The sequence below is a fragment of the Cottoperca gobio genome, chromosome 17 (assembly GCF_900634415.1).
Source record: "Cottoperca gobio chromosome 17, fCotGob3.1, whole genome shotgun sequence".
NCBI lineage: Eukaryota > Metazoa > Chordata > Actinopteri > Perciformes > Bovichtidae > Cottoperca > Cottoperca gobio.
The window spans coordinates 12,951,276-12,977,913 of NC_041371.1; the positions used below are offsets into that span (position 1 = coordinate 12,951,276).

Below are 26,638 nucleotides of genomic sequence, written 5' to 3' on the forward strand. Positions count from 1 at the left end.
AGCTACAGTCCTGGTATCCCATAAATGACACGCAAAGTCACAACTTTCTACAGTTTTATATAGTTTATTATAAATAGTAAATAGTGCTGTATTGTACACAAAACTCCTTACAACAAAATCATTTTACACCAATGGAAATGGAAATTATACAAAAGAAAAAAACATGTATAATGAACATTGTGTAAGACTTAAGAGCTTAAGAGCACTTAATACAAAACATACAGAAGAGACGAAACACTAAATAAATAAGAAATGGAACTAATGTTTGCAAGTTCCTGGTGAAAACTAATTTAACACATGCAAAATAAAAAATAAAAAATTGACTGTCAAACTGAATAATGTATTCACTGGCAGAGAATCTTTTGGCTTAATGACATCACGACTACGTTTGCTATTTTTCATCGCTTGATGATTTCCCCTGATTGATCAATGCACACAACCCAAAATGAATGACATTAAAAAAGAGAGCATATTTTTTGAGGGTATAATCAGGGACATTTGATCCGTGTTAATTTACATCACATGAGGTATGAATGTATTGCACTTTCTTTGGGTTGCAGTGGCTTCACTATGACTCCACTTCGCCTCGATTCATGCCTTTCTGCTGGATTTTTCCCGGTGTCGTCATTTTTTCCAAAGTCTTATACAAGAATCGCATCAATGTACAGTAAATATTATTTTCCTAACACATTGTGATGAAGAGATCCTTAGAAGCACATTGCGGCTGAGCGCACGCAACATGTTATCACCATCCGGCCTTTTGACAACCATAAGAATACGCCCCTCCACTATCAAGTTGGACCTCAGAAGCACAGGGGGCTTCCCAAGTCCACCTCTCCTGGCACGTATTACAAAAATCAAATACAGAATCTTGAATGTATTTACTCTCCTTTCCGCACTACCCCTCCCCCCTCCCCCCCCCCCCTCTTCTTTTCCTCTTTAAGCATGTACAACAAGCCGTGCTTGGTCCATGGAGCGTGGCGTGACGCACAAGCAAAGCGATTGCCAGGTAACAGGAGAGGCTGCGCCTTTGGTCCCAATTATTCCAGTCAACCCCCTCCATTGCCATCACTACACCTTCATCTGAAATGCTCCCCTTACTGAAGGAGAACACCTCAACCCCTTTTACCCATCCAACCGCTCTTTTGTGTCTTCGGGGCTGGGGGAGGTTTGGCAAAGGCATCAGGTGGGGGGTGTTCTCTGGCGAAGAATGTCATAATGTCCGGGAAGCCTCCTGTTTAGGCCATGTTGGGGGCTTCATATAATGAAAGGCACCTGAGGAGAAGAGGGAGGTTAGAGAGAGAGGGTTAAAGAGATTCTTTGTATTTTATTCAGCTTCAGCTGCTTGAATCCTCCGACAGTTTACACAGCGAAATGTGTGAAACGTGAACTTAAGTGAGAGGTGTGATGTTGACAGGAAGGACTGTGAAAGAAGGATGAGATGTTTAAGAGCACATGAGAGCAGGTGAGAATGGAAACTGGGGTCCTAGGTTAAATAATAAAACTGGTGAAGAGCTTTGGGAATCTTCTTAGATATTCTTTGAACCCAATGCGGTGGGTAAAACTAGCCTGAGACAGAGCCTTAGCCTGGATCTGTGGCTCTGCTCCACTGATCAATAACAACTCTAAATCTGACCTCCAGTGGGACACATGGTTCTAATCCTGGCCTGCCAAGGGCCATAATCGCCCCCTGTTAAAGAGCCTCCTTTTATACACATACACATACACATACATGCCTGTCCTACACATATACACATGGACACACACATTTCCTCAAACCCCCAAATGTGGGTCTCTCCCAGGACTGGCTAAATTAATAACATCAAGATGTTGCCACTGATGAGCCGGTCAACATGTGGTAGTGTACCTCAGATCAGCCCCAGCAACACACCGCACTCTCCCCTCCCTCCTGTCAAACACGCTTTGGGAAGTGGCTCCTTTCATTTGGGCAGCTATCTTTGTTACACAGGGGTCATTACATGGCTAGGTGCGCTACACTGAGGGTTTGATGGGCAAGCTCATCATATGGGGTCATGAAAGGACAGTGGGTGAAAATGTGTGTGTCGGGATATGACCCGGACATGCCTCCGCATCAGGCCACGTGGATATTGGGATGATGGTAATGTAAACTGAGGTAACCTGGCCACTAGCGCTCTCTAGCATACATGTAATTTCAGCACAGTGCGGGGTGATTTGAGAAGCCCGCTCATCAGAGGGGTCTGCGCAATTAGCAGGGGGTTGTGAAATAGAAAACATAAACTAAATCACATAGCCAGAGCAGGGGTTTATAGAGGAACATAACCTCTAATCAATTATAGATCATTTAAATTCAAATTTAGAAAATAAACAGCTGGGGACTTCTAAATGAGTTACTCTACTCTGAAATCCGTTTAAATTAAGTTGTTATTTGCCTTTATTTATTGTATCTTACATATTTATCCAATGTTTAGACTGAAGGAATACATTTTTTGGGACCATTTAGTAGTTAGGGTTGTTAGTTTTTCGGGTTAGTCTTAGGTGTTTTGTAGGTTATAAATGTTACTGTATAATACATTCACTTTTTCATGTGTTAGTAAACATATATTTTTAAATACTATCTGCTTAATGCCTGGGCCCTGTTTCTCAAGCTTTAGATAGCTTATCAGAGTTTTCACACGTCTCCATTATGTGTTAAAGTCTCTAAACACCCTTAAATCGGTATGAAAACACCAGTTGAGCAAAGACCTAAAGAATTCATTTTCAAACATACCTTGCTCTGACTGTACTGTCCGTACTGGTAGGATGGATGGTGGTCCATGGCGTAGGCTTGGGAGGTGTAGGAAGGTGGGCAGTAAGACTGGGTGCTAGGCAGAGTGGGCATACTGGTCAGGCCTGGTAGAGCCTCCAAGCGTTGGGAACCATGACAGCTGGCAGCCATGCTACCGTTAGGCTCCAGGCCTCCGGTCAGTGGGGAGAGGGCAAAGTCACTCTGGGACTGATGTGGCACTCCCCCTGGGTTCAATAGGCCCATTACCTGAGGGGAGAAATTGAGAAAATGTGGATGATTAGAATAGAAAATCAGAAAGTAACACTTTACTATACATATACTATAGTTTAATTTAACAACAAATTGGAAAGGAAAACTACATAGCCAGTTTGTTCACTCAAAAATATATTTTTTTGTTACACCATTCAATCAAGCTTTTCCTCACCACTCAGGTGGCCTAAAGTGTAGGCCTTCTCCTTGTTCACTGTCAGAAATACATTATTACTGGCTTCACTCACACATGTGGTTTCCCTTTACTCTGCTTGACTGATTGGGGAGCTGATGGTGGCTAAAGAGTTCAATCCTTTATCCCACTAGTGGTTTCTGTTAGAATTAGCCTGTCAAATTCATGAATGTAGAAGATATTCTTTCACTTTTATTTTTTTCATTTCACGACACTCATGGGCTCCTAGCATTGTGTTACAAGTGGAATTTATTTTTAAAAGAATTGCTGATGATAATGTAAGAAACATTTTTCAACAATTTGTGAGAATGTGATACTTTTTAAGCAGAATTCAAACAGATTTGTATGTGTCCACTGATGTATTGTGTCTGTTTTCTTATTGTCTGTCTTTCCCTCTCTCTTGATGCCCCAAAATCACCGTGTCCTTGAGAGGCCAGGGGGAAGAGGCCAAAGGGTACGTGGGAACGAGGAGTAGGGTGTGTTTGTGTATGTGTGTGAGAACTACCTCTGCTACGTGTGGAGTTGTGTATTTAACAGTAGGTGTGTGTGTGTGTGTGTGTGTGTGTGTGTGTGTGTGTGTGTGTGTGTGTGTGTGTGTGTGTGTGTGTGTGTGTGCACGGTCATGTGTAATATAAGCATTTTTTGCTCTGATGTCAGGGGTGTAGGGGTATCAGTGATAGATCGTGAACAGCTGCACATAGGTTTGCGTGAGAAGCAAAGTCACAAAAATGTCTAAAAAGTGAAGTGAAAGAGAGAACAAGAGTTACAGTCCATGTAGGAAAGAAAATAGATCTAAAGATCTAAAAAAAAAATTACACTGAAAATAACCTGGAAAGAAAAGAAAACTGAAGAAAAAAGGCGTCGAATAAGTAACTTTGAGTGATGTTAAAACACGGCTTTCCCGACTGACAGCCAGCTGGCACACACACATGCTGAGGCATCCTCAGGAGGCTTTAATGTATGAAATTTACAGTTGGTTTGTCAGAGTGATCTGACCTCACACATCTGACAAACACATCAATGCGGCCTGTCATGAAACCATCATTCCTCTTAATGCTAAGGATGTGTGATATACTGTAAAAGTCCATCAAGATTTGAGTATTTATAAATCTATGGTGCATGTTTTACAGAAAATACAAATTGAATTCATCTTACCAATAAATCTGCATGCTGCTTTAAAGTTACATTTATGCTTTCCTTAAAACGTCAGAAAAGTGTGTATTGTTTCTAGAAATGAATTTAATTAAATACATAGTTTTATGGAATAGATTTTCCTGCTTATCGAGTGTTGTTTAACCACACTTTCTTACAACATCCTACATGTGTCTGTATGTGAGTACATGCCTGTGTCAGAGGGTCTGTGTCTATCTACACGCTCACGCGTTCGTGCACTCTCTGTCTGCAACTAAAACGGCAGCAGTTCCTGATGGTGTCTGTTTTGAGGTTGTTCCGGGGATTAGGTCTCTGGGGGGTGCAAATCCCGGCCACTCGCTTGCTTGGTGAGAAAGGGTTCCTTTGGTATGCACCAGATCAACGGTGAGACGCCAGAGACCCCGCACCACAGGGAAACCACTGGCCTGACTGAAGCTCCAAATACAGCGCTAACTGCTCAGACAACAATATCACCTATCTAAAGTCAACCTTATCCATATCAAAACTCCATGGTGCTCAAATGTGACCATATCTGGAGTTAACTGAACCTCTGAGTCTCCTTATGGATACAGTAGTAGATAAAGTAGCTGTTATAGACAGATTTAGATTTCAGATAGCCAGATAATTCCAGGGAGGATTTAACACGAAAGGGACCAAGCTGTGAAGCTGTAAAGTTTTCTAAGTGAGTAGAGGTCCTCATGTATTAACTATGAATGTCATAGAATTTAATCAATACTCATTTCCTCCCTGTTATTAAGTTAAAATCAGGGAATTAATTATATCCTCGCCTGAAATAGAGAAAACTGTATCGCAATATACATTCAAACAGCTGCAATGAATACATGAATTAAAACAAATTAGCCAACAAAGTGAGTCATTTGCATAAATTACACACTTTGTTACGAGGGGATAGATTACTTCATTCCAATCAATTAAGACACTGGAACATTCTGTGATTGCAATTCCAGACTGAGAAAACATTCCAGGCCTGTCGCCGTCCCTGTGCAAGATGAGATGTCCATTCTGTACTGAGCTGCCCACTAAGGTTAATGCTGAAACCATCCATGAGGCCACAGCACCTTTGGCCTCTTTATTGGAGTTAAAGTCACTCGTGACCCTGTGGGTGTGTGAACTCACACCACGGCCATGCACTCAGTTACAGGATGGCAGCTATTAGCAGGTTACAAGATAGCTCAGTTGGATAAGATTAAAACTGTCAACCACTGACGCTCAAAGCTTTCCTCTTGACATCCAGTCTCTCTATACTTTTATTTGTCCAGTGAAAATAAAATTCCCCAAAGAATAATGATTTAAAATTAAATGTGGAAATGAGGAAACAACTAATTCTAGTCCATAAATAGACCTCATATATTAAAGCAGTCGATTATACTCAGCCACAATGGTGCCACCGACCACTTTCTGACCGTGCACCCTGGCAGCCACAACACAGATCTTATTTTTTCCCCAGTTTATATGCATCCTCAGGCATTCACATTGTAACAAACCTGCCTGAGGCTGTTTTTTATCTGTGCCTGACAGGAGTCTGAGAATCTCTCTCATGGGTATTAGTACCCAGCATGCATTGCATGTGGGCCGGCCACCCTTTGTGGCGGTTAAAAGCTCGTTTTCCGCCTGTTAGTCCATCTTCTGGGCTGGTAGGGAGCCACTGATGGACACTGATGACTGTGTAATCGACCATAATTGTCTTTTCAGTTTTGATTTGTGTCATCATTCGACATCCATACATCCTTCCTCATGTCTGGTCCTTTTTCCCTCCCCAAAGACTGACGTTTGCCACATTTTAAATTCATCAAACGACCCATCAGAATAAACAAAAATGAAAAGCTACCGTGTTTCTTAGGCTAACAAGGTTTTCATCAATGTCACCGCAATGACACCTCCTAGGTCAAACACAGTGTGTGTTTGTGTGTATCATTATCCTTCCATATGGTGCATCTCATAAACGCCATGAAGAACTATTAGAGTCCCGTTTCCCGGTATGATAGCATATGTGTGTGTGAGGCAGAATTTAAGTGTGTATATGAGTAAGTGCATTAAAGCAGATATTCATTATTTTGTGTGTTTCTATTTCTATGTTGTGTTTAATAATGGACGGAGAGACGAACCTGTGGTGATAGGCTGTTTCCGATGGTGGGGTTGACAGAGTTGGTGTGTCCTGTTGGGGTGACAAAGCTGTCGGAGTATCCTGAGAAGCCGTGACGTCCAGAGGACAGGCAGTACGCAGAGTTTCCATCCTGGGAGCCGGCTGACGAGCCGAGCCCACTCTGGTGCACGGAGGTCGGGGGCAGAGGCTGCGGTCGGTGGACTGTACTGGGCTGCTCGGATGCTGCAGAGAATAAAACATTCTACTTAAAAATCCCATTTTTGTTTCAGCCAGAATACATTTGCAGGTTCTGTGTTTTTTGTAAAAAACTTGTTTTTGGTGTGTTTGGCTAAACCCACCTTGAGCTATAGAAGTGGGAGTGTAGGGGCTGTCGGACAGCTGATAGTGCTGTAGGCCGGACATAGCTGACGGAGGGAAACCACCAGGGATGAGGTGGTTAAATGCCATCAGTTGATTGGCTCCTGCTTGCTTCCTCCAACGGGCTCTTCTGTTGCTGAACCACACCTGAGAGAAGAACAGAGACACAAGTGTTTCATGTTTATTTAAGTGTTAACCCAATAGAATAAGATGACTTGTACAGTACATATATGTGAGAGTGCTTGGTGGTTGTAAATGTATGTGTATGTGTGTGTGTGTGTGTGTGTGAGGCCTCTCTGACCCATTACAGGGAGCTGAACTGATAGGGATCTTAACATCTGGAGCGTGCTGTGAAACCACAGACATTACATCTTTGTGTGCTACTGCAAGTCAATGGGTTCAGAGGGGAACAGCTGTTAAAGCCTATATTAGCACACTATCTACATCAGACATCTATTTTTGGGATCTTTACATAGCCCTTTTTGTAGAGTGTCTGACAAAAATAGTATGCCGTCTTCATACACAGTGGGCGCAGTGTATCTGAGTTTGTCTGTGTCTGTACATGCAGAGAAAGGGGTCATGCGTGGGGTCAAGGGGGACACATGTCTAATGGCTGTTAGGAATGTGTGGCAACAACCCAAGGCAATTTAACGCCCGCAAGACACATATCCATGACAGATCGACACATTTCTCCGCTGTCAAGATTGGGTCTCGGGGACTTTGAGGTTGAAGAGTGGGTCTGTGCATGTTTCTAACCTGAACTCGAGCCTCTGTCAGTTTAGCCCGCTGGGCCAGCTCCTCCCTTGTGTAGATGTCGGGGTAGTGCGTGCGTTCGAAGGCCCTCTCTAGCTCCTCCAGCTGCTCCGCTGTGAAGGTGGTCCGACTGCGACGCTGCTTCCTCTTCAGAGGCAGGCCTGGCTCTGAGTCAACGTCGGAGCCCTCGTCCGAGTGACTGGCTAAAATTGCAAAACAAACAAGACTGTTACTTCAACATTCAGGGGAATCAGGTTGATATAACTCTGGGGTAAATACTAAGCTGAGACAGATTTGAGACAATAGGTTTTCGCTGAGAACAACACATTGTACAGAGCAGATTTAGATTGTGTCCTCCCTTAAACTCCTCAGTGGTTCCTGAGCGGATCAAAAGCCAGAGGCTGCTTGAACATGGATTAAAGAGGGCTGGATCCCTCTGGGGCTTCTATTCCCTGGGACACTGTGTCTCTCCCAGTCTTAGCCATGCTGTGCGCTATGCCGATAGGGTCCCAAAGTAAAGAGTAGGCAGCCTTTTGCAGGTGCTTCTTAATCTGTTTGTTCAGAGAGCGACTGGGTAACTGGGAGACAGCCATTGGGATCTAATTCAGCAGAAGAGGGGGAATCAATGAAGGCTTGAGACTAGAGACAGAGGACTATTGCTGCTTTTCGGGGGGGAGGTTACCCATCTATTAAGTAATGATTAGGCTCCGTAAACTACCGTGACAGCCTGCCATTGTCGGCCATTACATGTCTGCAATCCCCCCATCTCTTTCTCAGTCATACGCACACTCACAAACATGCATCTGCTGCTTCTCGGCTATGGGCTTTCACTCAATGAACGCAGTCTATGACAATGTGTCAAACACAGATGGACACAAGACAGAAAGAGTTGGAATCCACTCCCAAATCCACCCCAGAGGGACCTCTTAAACCTCATGAGGAAGGTTCACTGAACCTTTTCGACACTCAGACTATGCAGCCAACACCTACGCTGAGAGAAAAGAAATAAGAGAATCAAAAGCAGAGAGACAGGTGTAGGCAGCAGAAAGGCCGCAGCAGAGGACTGAAGCTTGTCTGTTTCCCCAGACTGCTCTTTCTCCCTCTGCCCTCCAGATTTAAAGCTTTAATTAAAAAGTGCCAAGTCAGACATGGAGGGGGGTAGAAGGGATCTCCCCTTGCCTCTGGAGCCTCTGGAGCCAAGCAGGAAATGTTTGTGCCGGTTGCCAGTGTGTGTCTGACCAGGCATTACACACGGATTTGCCTCCTGGGAATGCTGCTGTGCTTCAGGCCGCCAGCACACAAGATTCTGATGCTGAGAAGAGCTCTTTATTACATTTGAACCAAGGGCGCCACGCTGACATAAAGTCTCACAGAGGATTGGCTGGATGCTTAGATACTCCTGGAACTTGCACTGTGAGTTTGGGATGTGGTTTGTTTAGTTAAGGATGCTGCCTGAGACTGAGGTTGGAGCACATTTTATAATACAACTGGCATAAGGAGAAGGCCACACAGCAAGAAAACTTGATACTTTTCCTATAAGCATAGTTTGTAAACGCCAATATTGTTTGGATTAGTAAGTGAAACTTCGATTAATCAGCGCATAAACAACAGAAGTAGAAGACTCCAAGAAACAGCAAGCAAAGTAACATGCAATGTCATTACCATTTTAATGATGGTGAAAGAAAGAAAGAAAAGGACAGAGAACCAATGACAGCGCAGAAACGAAAAGATTCCAGAGGGAGGGAAGGAGAGCTCATAAAACTCCTCAGAAGAGAAAGCTCCCCATTGGCACTGTAACTCATGTTAACTGCAGGGTGGGGGTGGGTCTCTCCTCCTTTGCCCCCTTTATTTCTGTCTTTCCCTCTCTTTTTCCCCTCCCTGTTTTTATTATTAGTAACTACAGAGAAAACACTCCGTCACAGACTCTCCCTTAATGGCAAATGACATTGTTGCTTTTGTCATCCTCTGGCTTGCACTTTCTCTTTTGCTCTCTTCCTCTCTCACTCGCTGTCTTTTTTTTTTCTTTTTTTTTGGAAGTGATGAGGCCAAGCCTTTGTATCTTAGCAGGGAAAAGCCTGTGGCAGGCCTCTGTTGGACCGATTACCACGCTCCATCTGTAGGAGCCATCAGGGACGCCTGGGCCCGCATTCAGGGGTCTGTCACCTGCCCAGCAGGGGAGTGCGGGGGAGGGTGGGGGGGGGGGGGGGGCTGCAGGGTGAGATGGGGGCTGTAAGGCCAGGGGCTGAGTGGGGGAATGAAGGGTGGGAGGGAGAAAAGGGGTGGGGGGGGCACAAAGGGGTCCAGAGAAGGGCCACTGGGGGCTGTGGAGGGGCACAGCAGGGGAGCACCCCTTCATCCCCTCCCTCCATGGCCCGAGGGGCACAGAGCTGGGGGGATGGGGGAGTTGAAGAGGTTGACATAGAGAGGAGATGGGAGGCTGAAGGCACCTGAAGAAGATGCTGGGGAAGGGGTGTGGGTGCCAAGCTAAAGAGAATGGTGGTGCTGGTCATTCATAAAAGCGGACCTGTCCCTTCCATCTCATCCATTCACTTCACTTCTCTCTTTCTGTGTGCTCACCCGCCGCTGCATCCACAGCTTTGACATCTTCAAACAAGGCTCTTACGCTGTTGTGGATCGATTTTAAGGCACGCTGATGCAGAAGCGGACTCGGAGAGGGCTGTTCCCACACATTCCCCGCGACAAACGGCAGAAGAGGATACTAAAACACACAAAGGGAGGCCTCGACCTCCTTACTTAAACACCCCAAATCAAATTTTACGCTGCAGCTAAAGCACTAGGGAGCTGAAAATATTCCATAGCGGCTCACAGTTTGGCTGTGGCCCTGACAAGAATCTTAATAGAAAGATAAATTATTATCCCTCAAGCGGAAATTGGGGCTGCTGGAGAGTTATTCATAAAACAGACATTACAAAACAAAGTAAGATGTAGGTTAATAAACTAATAACAAGTTAGTTTAGATAGTAGATTGGATGTTGGAGGATTTATTTAACATTGCTTGGAGTTGAATAATCAACAAGTGAATTCAACAGGTTCCTTTTCTTGATCAGAGACTCTTAAATGAAATTAAACAAGTGCATTTACAAGTATGTACATGCGCGCACACACATGGTACACACACTCAAAGACCAGCAGGAAAAAAGGGCAGTGCTACAGAGCGACCACTCGAGGTAAACAGAACCATTTATCGATCAAGAGAGGAGGCTGACGGCGGGGAAGATAAACTCCAGAGGGTCACAGATGTGAACTTTGAGAACGTCCAGTCCCATTAGCTTCACCTGCAGCAGTACTGCCTCTAACAGGCCAAAAAAACCAAGTGAGGATTCCAACTGCGAGAATAAAGACTGCTCTTGTTTACTGCGAAGTCTACATCGGCCAGGACTCGCCTTGCCAAGCATTCACCCCGCCATCCCCACCCCCACCCTCCCATCCGTTCAAGAGATGTTAATATGAAGAGACATGCACAGAGGCGCACATCCATATACGTGCACACAAATTTACACACGTTGCTCAAAAATGGCAAAAAAATGAATGAGGTGGAAAGTGTGAAAGAGAATCAAAATAAGTATTAAAGGAAGGGAAAGAAGCAAGAAATTGGGAGAAAGATAGACAGAATGAAAGGAAGGGAAAGGGATGAAGAGCCTCGGTGAGAAAGAGAAGCGGAGCATATGGGGCAGTTTATAGCCTTGTCTTGGTAGGGGCTGGCTAGCCCTTCCTCCAGGGGCAGTTAATAGAGAAGGTAATTGAGCTGGTGACATGTGTTCGCAACACAAAACAAAGGGCAGAAGAGACAAATGAACTAGTTATTTGCCCAGGGAAGTAGATCTAGCCCTTTCAGGCCACGGAGCATAGTGCGAGTGGGCCACTGAATAAAATAGTGGCATGCTACATAGAGCCAGAGCGAGCAGATGCACTGGAGGAAAAGAATAGTTAACTGACAGCTTATGGGCTCAGCTGGGGTTAACAGTTAAGGGAAAAATGGGAGTGAGTGGGCTGCTCACTTGACTTGCTAAAGAGCCCCCAGGATCCTGCAGCTGCCTGGGAAAAGAGGAGGGGGGGGACAGATATAGTGAAAGAGAGATGGAGATGATGATGTGATGGACAGAAAAAATGGAGTGAATAAGCGCAGGAGGTTGGCACTTAACGGACAAAGAAAGAGCTGGCGATATGACTTTGAAAGATGTATCTCTGTCTAATATTGGTGAGGTGACAAAAAGCCACAAATGGCCCTTCATGGCTATTATGTGTGCCCAGTGTGCGGTGTTTATTATTTAGTTCCACCGTGGTGCAGTTAGGTGACGGTTTCACGGTGGCATTTCCACCCTCGGGGCATGGACAAAGCAACGGCACAGAACCCACGCAGGGACAAAGCAACAGGCCAGTCTGCCGCACGTTCCAGTCAAACGGAGACTAACCAGCAGAGCTCCACCTCAGCCCGGCCCAGACAGACAGACAGACAGACAAACCAGTCACCTGACCAGAACAACAGAAAAACCTGTACTCGAATTCACACAACAGATCAAAGCCTATGCATATTTAAGTGAAGGTTATTATCACACTGATTTACTGATCGGATTTTATGGAGATGGTCAGTTGTCATCTTTTCCCAAACATTATTGTAACCTCCTTTTCCTGGGGTCTAATAGTTTTAACAGTCAAGTGACCCCAGGTTAGCCCCTGACCTTTTCACAGCTACTGCACAGCGCTGCGGTGAAGACGGCCTCACCGCTAACCCTGCCACAAAACTTCACACATCCTCACATTCCACGCTTTCTTCTTATACCTTGCAGTCACTCATTAAAGGTGTATTTATATTGGTTTTATGAGCTTTGGGTGCACATTTTCAACTTTTATTGTAGTTTTAATGCTTGTTTGGACAAATGTAGGAAATAAATACTGTCATTTAGAACATGTATTTTTGAAATATCTTATATCCTAAATTTCCGTTCTTTTTTTAGTGGATTGTTTTTTGTTCAGAGAGGTAAAAAAGGACATTAATCAAAACTGAAACAGTGTTGTGCCGGCATGTCCATAATGTGCAATGTGCTGGACGAAACAGCTCCACAAAAACTGAGGCTAAACAAAGTTAAGTGATTGACAACGCTGTCTGGCTTTACTCAATTAACTATCCCATTGTGTTCCTCTTTGCAGAGTCCCCTCGCCCCCGACCCTTTTCTCTTCACACTCCTTTATCCTCCCCATCACAGAGTTTTGCTTGGCTAATACTTCCAAGGAAATAGAGAGCTCTTTTTCTACTGGGGCTCCTCTCCTTGACCTTCCATTGCTCACTGCTTCTCTTTCAGTCACTTCACAGTGTCTCTGGGGTTAGTGGGGAGAATGTGGAGAGTACATCAGCGCCGAGGGGCCGGCTCAGGGCAGGACCCCGGCCCATTACTTCAAAGTTGGCCTGCATTCATTAATTGTCCTTTGAATTAATATTGGAGGATCACAATGTGGGTGCCAACAGAGAAAGAGGCTTTAATGAAGCATAGAGTCTGCATTCAGTTGCAGATCAGCCAGTGTGGATTTTTTCTTTCTTTTTCTTTTTTTGAGGAAGACGGAACTTTGAGAGTCATGCCAACACAGAACATAAAAGTGTTGAGTGTATATATTTAAGAAGGGTGACAGAGAAGGAGCTGTGATATATCTATCTATCTATCTATCTATCTATCTATCTATCTATCTATCTATCTATCTATCTATCTATCTATCTATCTATCTATCTATCTATCTATCTATTTATTTATACCTCTTAAGGGAAGAAATATATTGTGAGTGTTGGTTTGTTTTCCCCCCAACAGTCCACTGGGCTAAACTAGCATTATAAGCACTATTAACACAGGAAAACATAGAGTGAGGCCCACATATAAAATTCTCCATTCTCCAGCCCTGAGAGTAAAATGGAAATGTGGCTGTAGGAGACATTCCTCTGGTTGCATTGAGGCCTTCTGTCTCCTCTAAACCTCCAAACTTTAACTCAATTCACCGTGGAAATGCGAGGACCCCTGACAAAGACAGAAGTTGTAGAAATTCCACATCTATCTATCTGTTTACAGTTATGGGTTATTGCCGTGCTGCTCGGTTGCTTTTTGCTCCCTGCGTGTGGGAGAAATGTATCTGTTTATATTCTTAGATGTCTCATGAGAATATAAGTTATGAAACTTTAGAATTGGATTAGATAGCTCGGATGTGGCAGCTACGTGTGGAAGTTTGCTACCGTCATAATTTTTGGAAATGTAAATTACAAACATCTTTTAAACTGCTTTAAAATATGGTAAACTCTCAAACTAAAATATGATCGTTCTGCTCTCATTACTCTCTAAATTTCCCTCACTCTAAATCCATGCCAAAGTCACAGGGAGCCAGTAACCCAGTTTATTTACACAAACAAAGTCCCACTCAGCTCCTCTGACAAAAGCAGCTAAATCTTTCATGTTTTGTCAGCACTTGATTCCTCCTGTCCCTCTGGCTATTTGCCTGCCTCCGGACAATAGAGGCAGGAGAATGGCAGCAGATTGTTGGAATGCACCTCAATGAAACCAATTATTACATGTTGACTGCGTTCACCATGGCAGATTTGAAAGAACTGGGCTCATTCAATTTGGCTCCGCAGGATTCCCTTTAAAGAGAAATTATCCCTTTGACTGTTTGTATTTCTGAGCTTTCTTTTTCTTCTTCTTCTTTCTCCTTTTTCACCCCCACTGCCATAAATGGATCCTGCGAGAGTGGCTACTCTTCTTTCATGACTTTGGTTACTTTAATTAGTTAAATGAGGCTAAAGTGCTAACAGTAATAAATAGAGGCATGGATGCTACCAATTAATTTAATGCCACTCATGGAAAAAAAAACGAATTATTGGCACCGTTGCATTATTTAATCTTCAAATTAAAAGTATACACCAGAGAGACACGTAGTTGGATGTACTCCTGCTTTATGGGCAAATGTGATAAATGGCAGAAATAATTATTCTCAAGCTGAAGCTCAACCGTTGCACGCTGTTAAAATTCTCTACACTTAAATTCTTCCTCAATAACTCAACTGTTAAAGGATATGTAAACAACTTAGCATCAGATTCATCGCAGCAAACATCCTTTTCCCACAACGCTCCAGCCACTTGCTAATGCCATGCAGACCTAGGGCTGCTCAGTATACTTTATCCCACAAACCTTAGCAGTCCTTTTCCCAGACAAATAAATCTAAATGAGTCAGCTTTGATCTTAGCACTTAAGGAAAGACAACAATAGTGGTAGAGGAGAAAGGGGCAGAGAGCAACAGGCCTCTCTCCACCACAACAATAGCCTCTACAAACACCTACTTAATCAATATTTGGCCAGAAGACACTCTCTCAGTCCCCAAACCACCCTTTTCACATTCTAATGAAGAGCTATAAAAGAGAAAAACAACAACTACTTCCACAAAGAGACACAAGAATGAAATAGTGCTGTTCTGTATATCAATGGGGGAAAGTGCATCAGACCTGTTTGCATGTAGAGTGTCACCCATTTGATGGAAGAAAAAAAAGGGGGGAAAAAGCTAATATTATTTGTTTTCTTTAAACAAAATTCACAGCAGTCTAAAATTAATAATTCAAGATATTTAAAAAAAAGTTTTTTCCTCATTGCATGTTTTCTGAGAGTTGCATCAAACAACATTCAGTTTAAAGAGGATGATCAACAAAGAATTAATTTAAGAAGCCAGGATGCATCCTAGTTTATTAATTAATTGGATTATTTATTTAAAAAATTTTTTTTGCAGTAATGAGTTTTAAAAGTTAGAGAAGTCAACTGATCAGTATTAGATGTGGCTCGCCTGTAAGAGGGAGAGGGAAGTGCCCACAGATAGTGCATGAATGTGTGCGCCCTAGGCAGAAAGGAAAGGGGCGGACTTTGTCTGAGATGAAAGTGGAAAGAAATAAAAGGTTTGGATTTAATCTAGTGGAGAGAAGGGTTTCCCTGCGCTCACTGGCTGAAGGTGTCACGCTCACTGCGCAAAGACTGTGACAAAAGCTCCGTGCGCAAAAGTAACGGCACCGTTCAATTTGATAACGCGAGGCCTGACGTGAATTTAATACATTTCAGGGAAATATCACGAGTCTTTTGCCAGCATCCAAATGCATTCATTTATGTTTATTTTTCTAAATCTAAACAAACCCACAACAATGAAGAAAGGGAATAAATCCTGCGCGTCATTCCATGATATTACCAAACACCACTGTTTCTAGAGGTGTAGTCATCAATAATTAACTACAGACTGCATTATGTCTCCAACAGCAACCTTTCCTTTTGCGGCAACACTGCTCAGACCCCAACAGGTCGTAAATCAACAGGTGTTTGTCTAAAGTCTGAGCTGTTTTTTCTTCATCTTTTTTTTATGAATGACAAACTGTAAACAGTGGGGGGGAGCCCCCAAAATTGGGACTTTTTTTGAGCAGTCTATAAACCAGGTCGCACTGGGCCCATTGGTGTCCCTGAATAATTCATCGCTCATTGCGGGTTCATAATGTCCTCTCCCGGCCTTTTGTCAGCACAGTTTTTTCTCCCTTTCTTTCCCCATTTTGAAAGGCCCTGGCGTCTTTTTGTACACCACTGAGCCGCTCACTGGAGTTTGGCTTTTGTGCTCGTCAAACTGAGGTGTGAGTCTCAATGGACTCTCCCTGCTTTGTCCCCTGAAGTTCATCCTCAAGTGTCCGATTGTGTGTAAAAAAAAAAAAGTTTCTCAGGCTTGGAAGTTAGACAAATGTTTGATTATCCACTTCAAAAAAATCTCTGCACATTTGTTAAATCTCAGAAGCCTAAACGCATGCGTAAACACCTGGAACTTTAATGTATTTAACTTTTCAGTGCAGGTTAATTAAAAACAGTTGCCGTTATAATTCCTCTATAATAAATTCCATATCTAAAAATAATTCACATTTAAATGTATGCATTATTCGGGATATTTATTTTATGATTTCTTTGTGATTATCATTATAATAAAACGTTTTCGTCTCAGCTGATGCAGACCATCAAACATTAACCATCCAAAACCAGATCTGGATATGTTCGTTCATTTAGTTTGCCACATATGCCTTTTCGTAAAAAAAATAAAAATGATGCACTTACATCTGTCTCCCAGAATGCCATCGATGCTGTGTTTTGTCCGTGGTTCGCTTTCCTCCATCTCCCTCTTCACCACTTCATCATCCTCCTCATCATCATCACCGGCTCCACCGAATTTAGACCGCATGATGCGACTGATGGCGCTCACTTAGAAAAAAAGAATGAAAGAAAAGTTGCATTTATATAGATAAATGTATAAAAGTTACACATGATAACAAAGAAGTCCTGCATGCAAATACATATACAAACATGTTTTGATAGACTGTGTTCACAAATGTTAATAATGAAATACAGGCCTAATTGTTTTTCTACACGTTTGAGCTCCATAAACTGTCGCCTACCTGAGGGAACGTTGTTCCTGTCGCAGACCCCATCTTTCAGTAGCTTGTCCCTGATTTCCCAGCTAAACATGCCCGGGTTTTCTCTCTTGTACTCTTCGATTTTCTTGTCCACCTCTGGAGAAGCGATTTGCTTTGATTGGAGGAAAGAAAGAAGAAGAGTTTTATAACTATCTTTTAGGTTCAAGGCCCTCAATTATAGGCGAGACAGAGAAGTTTAATTATGTGCCACATTTAAGAGTTTTGGTGGATATGCAAAATACACAGTTGTGACACAGTAACTCAACAGATTATTTATCTTAAGAGGATCCTAAAATCAAACTTGTTCAAGTTAAAATATATCTCCAAAATACTTTTTTCACAAAGGTCTTGTTGACTTTTGAATCGTATTTGTTTAGTTTTTATTATAGGGTTAAGGTTAGGTTTATTTAGCCTCTGTGTTTCACAAACAATGGAGGTTGTCCACTGTTTTAAATTTAAATCACATACTTTAACACATTGATGTTGTATTTTTACTATGTTGTTTATCCTGTACACACATCATCTATTGCACGTCTGTCCGTCCTGTGAGAGGGATCCCTCCTCAGTTGCTCTCCCTGAGGTTTCTTCCATTTTCCCCCTTTAATTATGGGGTTTCTTTTAGGGAGTTTTTCCTTGTGCGGTGCGAGGGTCTAAGGACAGAGGGTATCGTATCCTGTACAGTCTGTAAAGCCCTCTGAGACAAATGTGTAATTTATGATATTGGGCTATATAAATACATTTGACTAATCTGGCTCTACTCTAAAATTATTGCTGAGTTTCGGATACATTGGATGTCGCTTTCCTCACATTTCAGTTGTATGCGAATTTACCAAAACATAACCGGGTCGTGTATCTCTCACCTTTGGCTTGCTGCCTCCGATGGCCCCTGGCCTGATGGAGCCTGTCTCCTGGTACCGGCACAGGATTTTGGAGACGCAGCCGTGGGACACGCGCAGCTGACGGGAGATAACACACGGCCGGACACCGTGATGGGCCATCTCCACGATTTTATGGCGGATGTGGTTGGGGAGAGGTCTGCCGTTTATGAAGACACCGCCGAGCTGGTTGACCCGACCCTGGCCTAACGGAGTGGAAACTGCACAGAGATGCATGAGATTCAAGTTAGTAAAATAGCCTGTTTATAACTTGTAGATTAAACAATATGTGACAAAACGAGTTATTTTTTAGTGATGAGAAACAACTTACAACCTGACAAACACCTTTGTTGGATATAATCCACGAGCAGTTACACTTTTAAAGTGTAATCAAATATGGAAAATCAAAGTTATTAAATAGACATATCGTTCAATTTAAGCCTCAAATTTTGAATACTCCTAAAATAAATAGAACAAGTCTGCAAGTAGAAAGAGAAAATAAAAGAATTTTCTTTCCAACAATTGTAAATCATATCTTGCTCAATTGATGTTATAGTAATGTGATATAGTGATACATTACACCACATTAAATACAATAAACAGAATAAATAAATAAATACAATTTAAATAAATAAAAAAGCACATCATGTAGCCACTGGAATTACTTAACCCGGGATGTATTTTGTTTTGTAAGATTTCATGCAAAAAAACAAAACAAAAATAGACGAGTCGTTAATAATAGACTAGCATTATTTGAAGGTTTAGAACTTTTCAGGGCTCGAGTTTGTCAACTTTACTAAAGTTATCGAAAAGTTGAATTTCCTTCAGATTTTGAGCAGCAACTGGTGGCAGTGTCTTACCTTCCAGAGAGTATCCTCCCCGCGGGTAGTTCTGGTGAGGAGTCGGTCTCATCATTCTCGGTAAACCTCCTGCAAGCGCTGTCATGATTCCTGACTTTCTGTCAGGTAACACGAGAGCTGCTGCTTTGTTTGTCGCTTTTAATCCCACAAAATACCCTTTTGTTCGTTGTAAAATCTCGCCTTCTCTACAGACGCGATGCAGCCTGCTTTTCCTCGAGTAACAGGTTGCCTCGGCAAGAGAAACACTGGATCCCCACAAGTATTGTTGTCTGGTATCCAGTGGCCGATGTGGGCTGAGGTGAGAGTTGAAATCAAAGTGCAGGTCGCAAACAGTCCTGCGAGGATTGAGAGGATGCTTTGAGAGGATGGATGGAAGTCAAACATTTTATCTGTGGTCGCTGTCCCCTCTGACTCCGCGCTGCGCCTCCCGATTGGTCAAAGACCCGGACGTTCAGGGGCTGGGGGAGCTCTGTGATTGGACAGCACGAGCTCCCTTCTGTCTGACTTGACCTCACGAGGTCAGTTTGTGGTGTCACAAGCTTCTGCTGTTGCGCACGAAACTTTTCTCGAAGTGCACAACTTTGAATAAAAGCAATGAAATAACTGCCTGGACGAAGATATATCTGATTATATTTTTCTGAAATATGTATGTAGCCTATGAGTGAGGTATCAGGATACAGCTGGGCGTATAGCAGACGGTTTAATGATGTACGACGCCAGTAAACAGAACAGTGCAGGTTGCTTACATGAAGCATAACAAGTAACAATGACTACAGTGTGCTTGGCTTATATATGTGAAAAGTTTTCTGGAATACAAATGTTCGTTTACAGCATTGATGAGACCCCCCAGGTACTCGCATACACTTACACACACATTGTTAAATATCTTTAACGTTTGTTTATTTCCCTTACTTAAACATATTAAGAAAATTAATATTTGTTATTGGCATTATTATTATAAACAGTAGAATCAATTGTAGTTGTTAAAGTTTTTAGTTTTTTTTACATACATTTTCCCTTATTATTATTATTATTATTATTATTATTATTATTATTATTATTATTATTATTATTATTATTATTATTATAAACATGTAGCCCACTTGAAAACTGACAAGTGGAAAGAAATATTTAAAAACTATGGATTTGTTTTAGCATCGATTTAGGCTTAACAAAAAGATGGGGTTTTATACGTGTGGAGATTTCACTGTAGAGCAGAGAGAAGGCATGTACATGTTAAATAGCTACTGAGCACTCACTACTGTGTGGTGCATCCCAGGTGCTCACTATGCGCACTTGTTTTTGAGTAGAAAGGCGGCAGCACGTGGGAAAATATTCACCATCAACCTACATTTGAATTACTCTGCCACAAGGAATATTATAAAGATAGCACTTAACAATGATATAACAGGCCTATATTAATCGTATTGTGGAATAAAGTATGAGGATCCTTAATTTTTTCTCGTATTATTAATATTATTATTTATATTAATCATCAACATTACATCATGATTATCACGTCACAAAGCCTACACCCCATGTGTTGTTATTGCAACAGTTGTAATTCAGTTCCCAATGGAGTCCCCCATACTGTGAATGAGTGCATTGGTCTATAACTATTCTATAACAGCTTTGTAATTTATCACTTTGTAAATGCCCCAGAAATGACAAGCTGAATATGATGAACTGTTTCAGTCTTTATGATTGCTTTGAATTAGGTGTTCTTTATATTATATACTAAAACTACATTTAGGCAGTAAACACGTTGAAAAGAGGCAGTGGCTAATATATCTTTAATCGCCAAAAGTATAAATGTAATAAGATTTTCGCTCCAGCATACAGACAGCACTCACAATGGAGGTCAGGAGAGAAATATTGCGTGGATGCGGGGGATTCCCAGCGTGCAGAGGAGCATCTATTTTTTTCCACGAGTTCCACCACACCCCACGCAAAAGCTCTGCACGGTCTCCTAATAGTTGTATGAATTTAACAATAGTTGCTGCTCGGACCCGTGGCTCAGCCACACGGCAGTGTAACACATCCGTGCAAATGGTCGATTATAGACATAGAAACACATGAGGGATCATTTGACTTTTCTGAAGCTTGTAGAGTTGCGATAATTATGATAATTAGGCGTGTTTAATAGACCGATACATTTTCTTCCTTTCCCCCTAGGAATAAGACCATAATACTGGCCGATTCTGTTTAGAGGCCTCTTCAACCTGCATACCATAAGTGACTGGTTGGTCATGACCTCTTTTAGAAGAACTGGTGCATCATTCTGGCAGGCAATTAATTGATGACCATCAGATCTTGTCTAAACGAAATGTTCAAGAAAAGATTATTGTCACAATCTGAATGGGACCATCTTTGTGAAAATATGAATAAGCAAAACCAGCTGTTTGGTGCTACTGTGGTGCCAGATTTTATTTGCTAAAAAAGGGGGAAAATGGGGGACAAGTGTTGTAAGATGACATTTGTTTATCCATGTTTTTACTATAATTTGACCTAACGTTATAGAGTCATCTTTCTGTCCCTTTCATGTCACAGCATTTGGCATATATATTTTTTATTCCCCCTATAAGACTTCATGTAGGGGGAAAATGGTGTGGTGGACACAGAACATGTGGAAACATTATATGTCCATAAAAGAAGGAATGGGGAGGGGGAGAGAAAGTTATCATACTAAAGTTTGACTATCATGAAAAGGACATTGGATCTACCATGTCAAATCAATTAGTGGGGTAAGCTGAGTCAGAAATGTGGTGTGGTGGTGGACAAAATGCATCAAAAATAAAGAACAAAATGGCCCCTAAAATAAATAGTGTGTTGAATTTACTAGACCTACGCACAGAATAAGCCGGGGACTTTTAAGGCTGTATTTCTGAAACCATACACATAACAAATACAAGAATATTTAACTATTCGTCCAATAAAGATAAAGTTAGTCGAATGGCCTGATAACCCATAGGCAGTTTAGATCTTGGCTGGGGCCCTATAGCGATAAGTTCCGACACTGCGTCATACTAAGGCCTATTTAGAGCACTGGAAACATCTCCATTCTCTCCAGAGCAAGTTACAATACTGCTCAGTATTCATCATCAAGCATCAGATCAAAAATAGATAGAGAGAATCAGATCATCACAGTGATTATCTGACCATAAACTAGAGGGAATAAACTTCTAAACTAAGAAGCTTCAATTCTTCTCATAATTAAAATAGTCAGTCATGCATTCCTTCATGTAAAAGACACACTGTTGCTGTGGCACATACAGTACAGCTCTAGTTTACTGTCACAAGCAGATTGACAGATACCTTAAGTTGATAACCCTAATTTGCATTATTCATTGGATTTTTATAGAGGTTTTAGTATGTTAAAATAACAGCCAGCTGTAAAACAGCGTGTGCTTAATCTTTATTGGTCTTCAGAGAATCATGTCACTGCTGTTAGGGAATTTTAAATAATGTGCTATATTGTCTGTTTCTGTACTGCAGTCGACCACAGAGGTCTAATTATAGTTGAGGCTTTATAATAGAGCACGATTACTTCTGCCAATTCTTCTTTACAATATTTTAAACACAGATTTGAAAATAGTGTACTGTACATTTTTTCTTGGCCACATGTTATGCAGACACATTTTAAATAAAGCAGCGGACTTACACTGTATTTGTTGAATACAATGTATTCTGCCTTCATTAAGCAGATTCTTCATTTATTATTGTTGTGTAAATGCCATACAAGATGATTTCTGTATTTCTTTATGTATTAAATTCTAATATAATGCAACACACTATGTCTTATGTTAACACTGCATAGAAGTAACCAGGAAGTGTGCCTATAATGCCCTTTAAAATGAATTGGACTGCATCTGATGTTAGTTTTATTGTTTGTGATATATCATCAGTTATGTTTGATGTTTTGTCTTTATTAGCCTGCAGCAGTTCAGTGACAATTCAAAAGAGCTTTGCATCACAAAGACTACAGAGCGGACATTGTGTGAAGCAGGAGAAACAGATTAGAAGAATGGCCAGGCCGACATTTAGATAAGCATCTCAGAAAACGTTGGATCTTCAGAATAAGGAAATCCACTTTGTGATTACTATCCTAGGGATGTTACTGTTACAAGGTATCTCCAAAAGAGCCACTGTTTTTCTCATGTGTTTGATCTTATCAAATACATATGGCCCACGACATTTCAGTGGGAAGTCAAACTGAGTGCAGTTATCATAACAAAGAGCCACAAGGTGCACCCAGGTGAGAGAGAGAAAAGAAAAAGAGAAGCAGAGCATTTGTTAACCATACAGCCTATGGGCATGTAGGGTTACTTTAATAGTTTGGTAAGGATTGAAAATAGTGAGCTAATCGTCCCATGATGAACTGTATGTTCAGCGTTACCTCCTGTAAGATTTGTATACACTACACCTTTACTTCAGCATGTGTGTCTGCGTGTGTGTGCGTGTGTGAAAAGACATTGTATCTGGTGTTGTGACAACACCTTGAAGTGGATTTCACACTTCCGCAAAAAATGGATGCATTCTGACAAAAAGCAATAATATATTTGAGATGTTTGACATCTCCAGTACAATATTATTTAAAGGGTAAGTTTGCAACTGTATGACTGTATGATAGGTGATGTGAAAATGGACATGTATTATGCACATTTCTTTTGCTTTTAAATCACAACATATGAATCACAGATGTATCCAGTCCTTTGCTGAAAATGTTTGCCATTAGTCAAGTACATATTTTCAGGGATCACACATTTAGTTTTTTAAATATATGTAAGAAAAACATAGTATAAAAAACATTATAAAACAAAAGATGTGTGTCAAATACCTCTTGACACGTTTTCACAGTATTAAACGTTGCACTGAATTTATTCAACATGTATTTCATTACTTGTGAATTATTTGACTTATGAAATGTACATATTGGTAGAGTAAAACAACAATAAACATTGACGATAATTATGTCCTGTCACTCTCTTTTCACCTTCCTAAAGGAGGCCAAATGTAACAAGTACCTTTAAAAGCATCTTTAATCGGATTACTGTTATAAATAACTGTAACTAAATAAAATGTCATTAATTGCATGTAATTGTGTGAAATGTGACTTTAATCCAGTTAGACACAATATGCTACTACCCAGCCCAATACTATCAGTTAAAAAGATGCATGCATACATTAAGCCACAAGAGGGCACATGTTCAAGGAGAGACATTCTTCAGCTAATACTGCATGTAGTCTGTCTGACACCATGAAACCCACCAACCTCATTTTATTTATCTAACTACCATCGTGAACTTTTTTAAAGACCGATTACTTCACTTCATGAATATCTCTCTTTGTGCTATCATGTACGATAAACTTTCTGTTCAGCAGACGAGGTTTTAATACAATCAAGAGGAAAGGTGTCACACTACTTGTCCACGACTTCATCCCCTCAATGGATTGACTTTACAGCAGGAGGTTCCAATTTAAGATTATTTCTGCTTTCACAAGAATATTTCAAAGTGGTCTATTTATGGTTTGGATGATGCAGATGTTATCAAAACGTGTATGGACATTAAACAGTTGCGTCTAACATGTGCTGTATCTGAGCAAAGGCTTGCCTTGGCAACAGGGACAAATAATGTGCCTACATTTTTGCCTGAATCTTGAAAGATTCCGTCTGTGTGTGCTGGTCAGATAGCCTTTGTAGATGTAGAATTGCGTTTTAACGGGTCATAGAGTGGTTATTAGAAGTAAAGGGAAATGAGGCCTCATAGCATGAGAGGGAAAGACCATGTGCCAATGCCTGTTCTGCATCTTTTAAAGTTAAGCACGAATCAAAGAAGGACAGCACCTCAAACACAGACTGATATCTGCAATGCTATATAGCTGCAGCTCAGGGTGTCACTGCTAATCGCCCTGCTCGGCGCTGTCCACTGCATGTGGTGCTGAAAAGGCAAAGGGACAAAAAAAACGGTGCTGTTTACTGTCGCTGCAGGCACTATATTCTAATTATAAAGTTAAATGGGGCTATTAAATCCACCTAATACACATGACCCACACTTGTGACAAATCAAACAGGTGACACAGACCAGATTGGAAAATCAATTTGAACAAGTCTATCGCCAGGAAGATTTTGCCGTAAACTGGGTTAAGTTCTGGTAATGTGATCGTGATGAAGCCCACAGTCTGTCCCTGTCCACGGGTTGCGCCCCGGGCCGGTTACGCAGCAAGTCTGTGTTTGCATAACAACCGGATGAATCCACGACAGCTGACGAGACTGACTCAGACCGGGAACTAAGAGAGATAATGATCTCACTTGACAATGTTTTATTGCCATCCGGGCATTTTCTCATCAGGAAATATTCCACAGTATGGTCTTGATCAATTATGTAACTTTATTGTAGTGAATTAGAGCCGTGTCTGTAACCCAGTTATACGGAACATGGCGGAGGCGGTCATTGCATGAGGCGAGTGTGGCTCAGCTCTGCCTGACATGACCGACTCGTTCCCCAGCGAGGAATACGACCTGGACCGCCACACACCCAAACTGCTGGGCTGTTCCCACACCTTCTGCCACGAGTACCTAGACGCTCTGCACTCCCGGGAGAGTCGAGGATGGAGAATCAGCTGCCCCGTGTGTCGCCACCGAACTCCGGTGCCGGAATACTGGGCTCGCAACCTCCCCGACAACACCGCGTTGACTTAATCGCTGCCGCTAAAAAAGCACGAGACCGTGGACTCATCAAACATAGACGTCCAGACATGTTCAGTCGTCTATTCAGCCTCCTCCCAAGAGAGCAACGCCAGCTGTCAGACTTCCAAACAAGTTGCGTTCATGACCGGCTGCATGTGCACCATCTTCTCTTTCTTGTCCATGGTGGTGCTCTTATTTCTGGGCCTCATCTTTGTGCATAACTTCAACCACAGTTCGTGGCCCCTCAGCCCTATCTGTTTGTTTGTTGCCAGTGTCCTCGCCCCGTTCTCGCTCATCCTCACTTGGTTAATGTGTATGTTGAAGTACCGACCCGAAACTGAAGCAAGCCAGTTCAGTTCACTCACTTCTAATACAATGTGATCCTCTGGCTGCAGAGTTGGATACACAAGCTTAGCCAGGTCAGTATAATTAAAGAGGAATCTGTTTGTTTATTTTCTTGTGCTTAGACGTCCTTATATAGATGTCTTAGTCAGTGTTTGTGACTTGCTTTGGTTTCAGTGGTATTGTACATGCTTGCTCACTGTCATGACTTACCAGGACACATGAACAGAACAGAACATTGTTTGTGTCATTAGTAACATTTGAGCTTTTTGTACTATGACTCCAAATGCCTGCTTTGGGAAAAAAGGCCTATTTTGACCTAAATTGAAGGTTGTAGGAGGATTATGGCTCAAGCAAAACCTTTAGATTATCTACTCTATTAAAACATTACGTTTGGATTACTATATGTTTGAAGCTTCACTGCCTTCACATATTGTTTGCTTTTCTTACAGAATGCCCCTTTCTTCATTTTCACTCCCTTTGAAGGAAATGCACTTCAGCCTTAAATTATTATTGCTCGTTTGAGTGAAATGCAACTGTGATCATGTGTACATGTGTTGTGTCATGACAAATGCTTACACTGAAGGCTTAAAATCACTGAAAGAGCACTTTGACTTGTCTTGCTAATGGAAACATTAGCAGAAACTGACTTGAATAATAGGGAGATTGCTCATTACAGCGATATCCTCCCCTCCTCCCCCCTCACACTTGTTTTCCTGCATTGAAATGATTTACACACCTGACTTCATAAGGCGCTGGGAAGATATTGTGCAAGCATGTGTACTGTATGAATGTGTCAAAC

General features: G+C 41.8%; 2 protein-coding genes across 2 annotated transcripts; one reads left to right on the forward strand and one right to left on the reverse strand.

Moving 5' to 3' along the window:
* Positions 1-941: 941 nt before the first annotated feature.
* Positions 942-18,891, reverse strand: pax3a (paired box 3a). The gene is made up of 9 exons (XM_029453396.1): positions 18,807-18,891; positions 17,932-18,167; positions 17,054-17,183; positions 16,716-16,859; positions 7,600-7,799; positions 6,825-6,990; positions 6,488-6,708; positions 2,750-3,013; positions 942-1,275 (listed from the first exon to the last, which is right to left on the reverse strand). The coding sequence occupies exons 1-9, from the start codon at positions 18,889-18,891 to the stop codon at positions 1,258-1,260; spliced, it is 1,464 nt and encodes a 487-aa protein (XP_029309256.1). The 3' UTR covers positions 942-1,257.
* Positions 18,892-24,357: 5,466 nt separating this feature from the next.
* LOC115022346 (E3 ubiquitin-protein ligase RNF186-like) lies at positions 24,358-25,875 on the forward strand. Its single transcript, XM_029453316.1, is given in 1 exon segment — positions 24,358-25,875. A coding segment is annotated over 1 exon segment (582 nt). The 5' UTR covers positions 24,358-25,293.
* Positions 25,876-26,638: the final 763 nt, after the last annotated feature.

Excerpts from the sequence above, each read along its gene's own strand:
- pax3a (XM_029453396.1), bottom strand. The coding sequence starts at position 18,891 with ATGACAGCGCTTGCAGGAGGTTTACCGAGAATGATGAGACCGACTCCT. Across the intron at positions 18,168-18,806 it reads GGGAGGATACTCTCTGGAAG|TTTCCACTCCGTTAGGCCAG; the intron begins GTAAGACACTGC and ends ATCTCTGTGCAG. Across the intron at positions 17,184-17,931 it reads TCGGAGGCAGCAAGCCAAAG|CAAATCGCTTCTCCAGAGGT; the intron begins GTGAGAGATACA and ends CTCCAATCAAAG.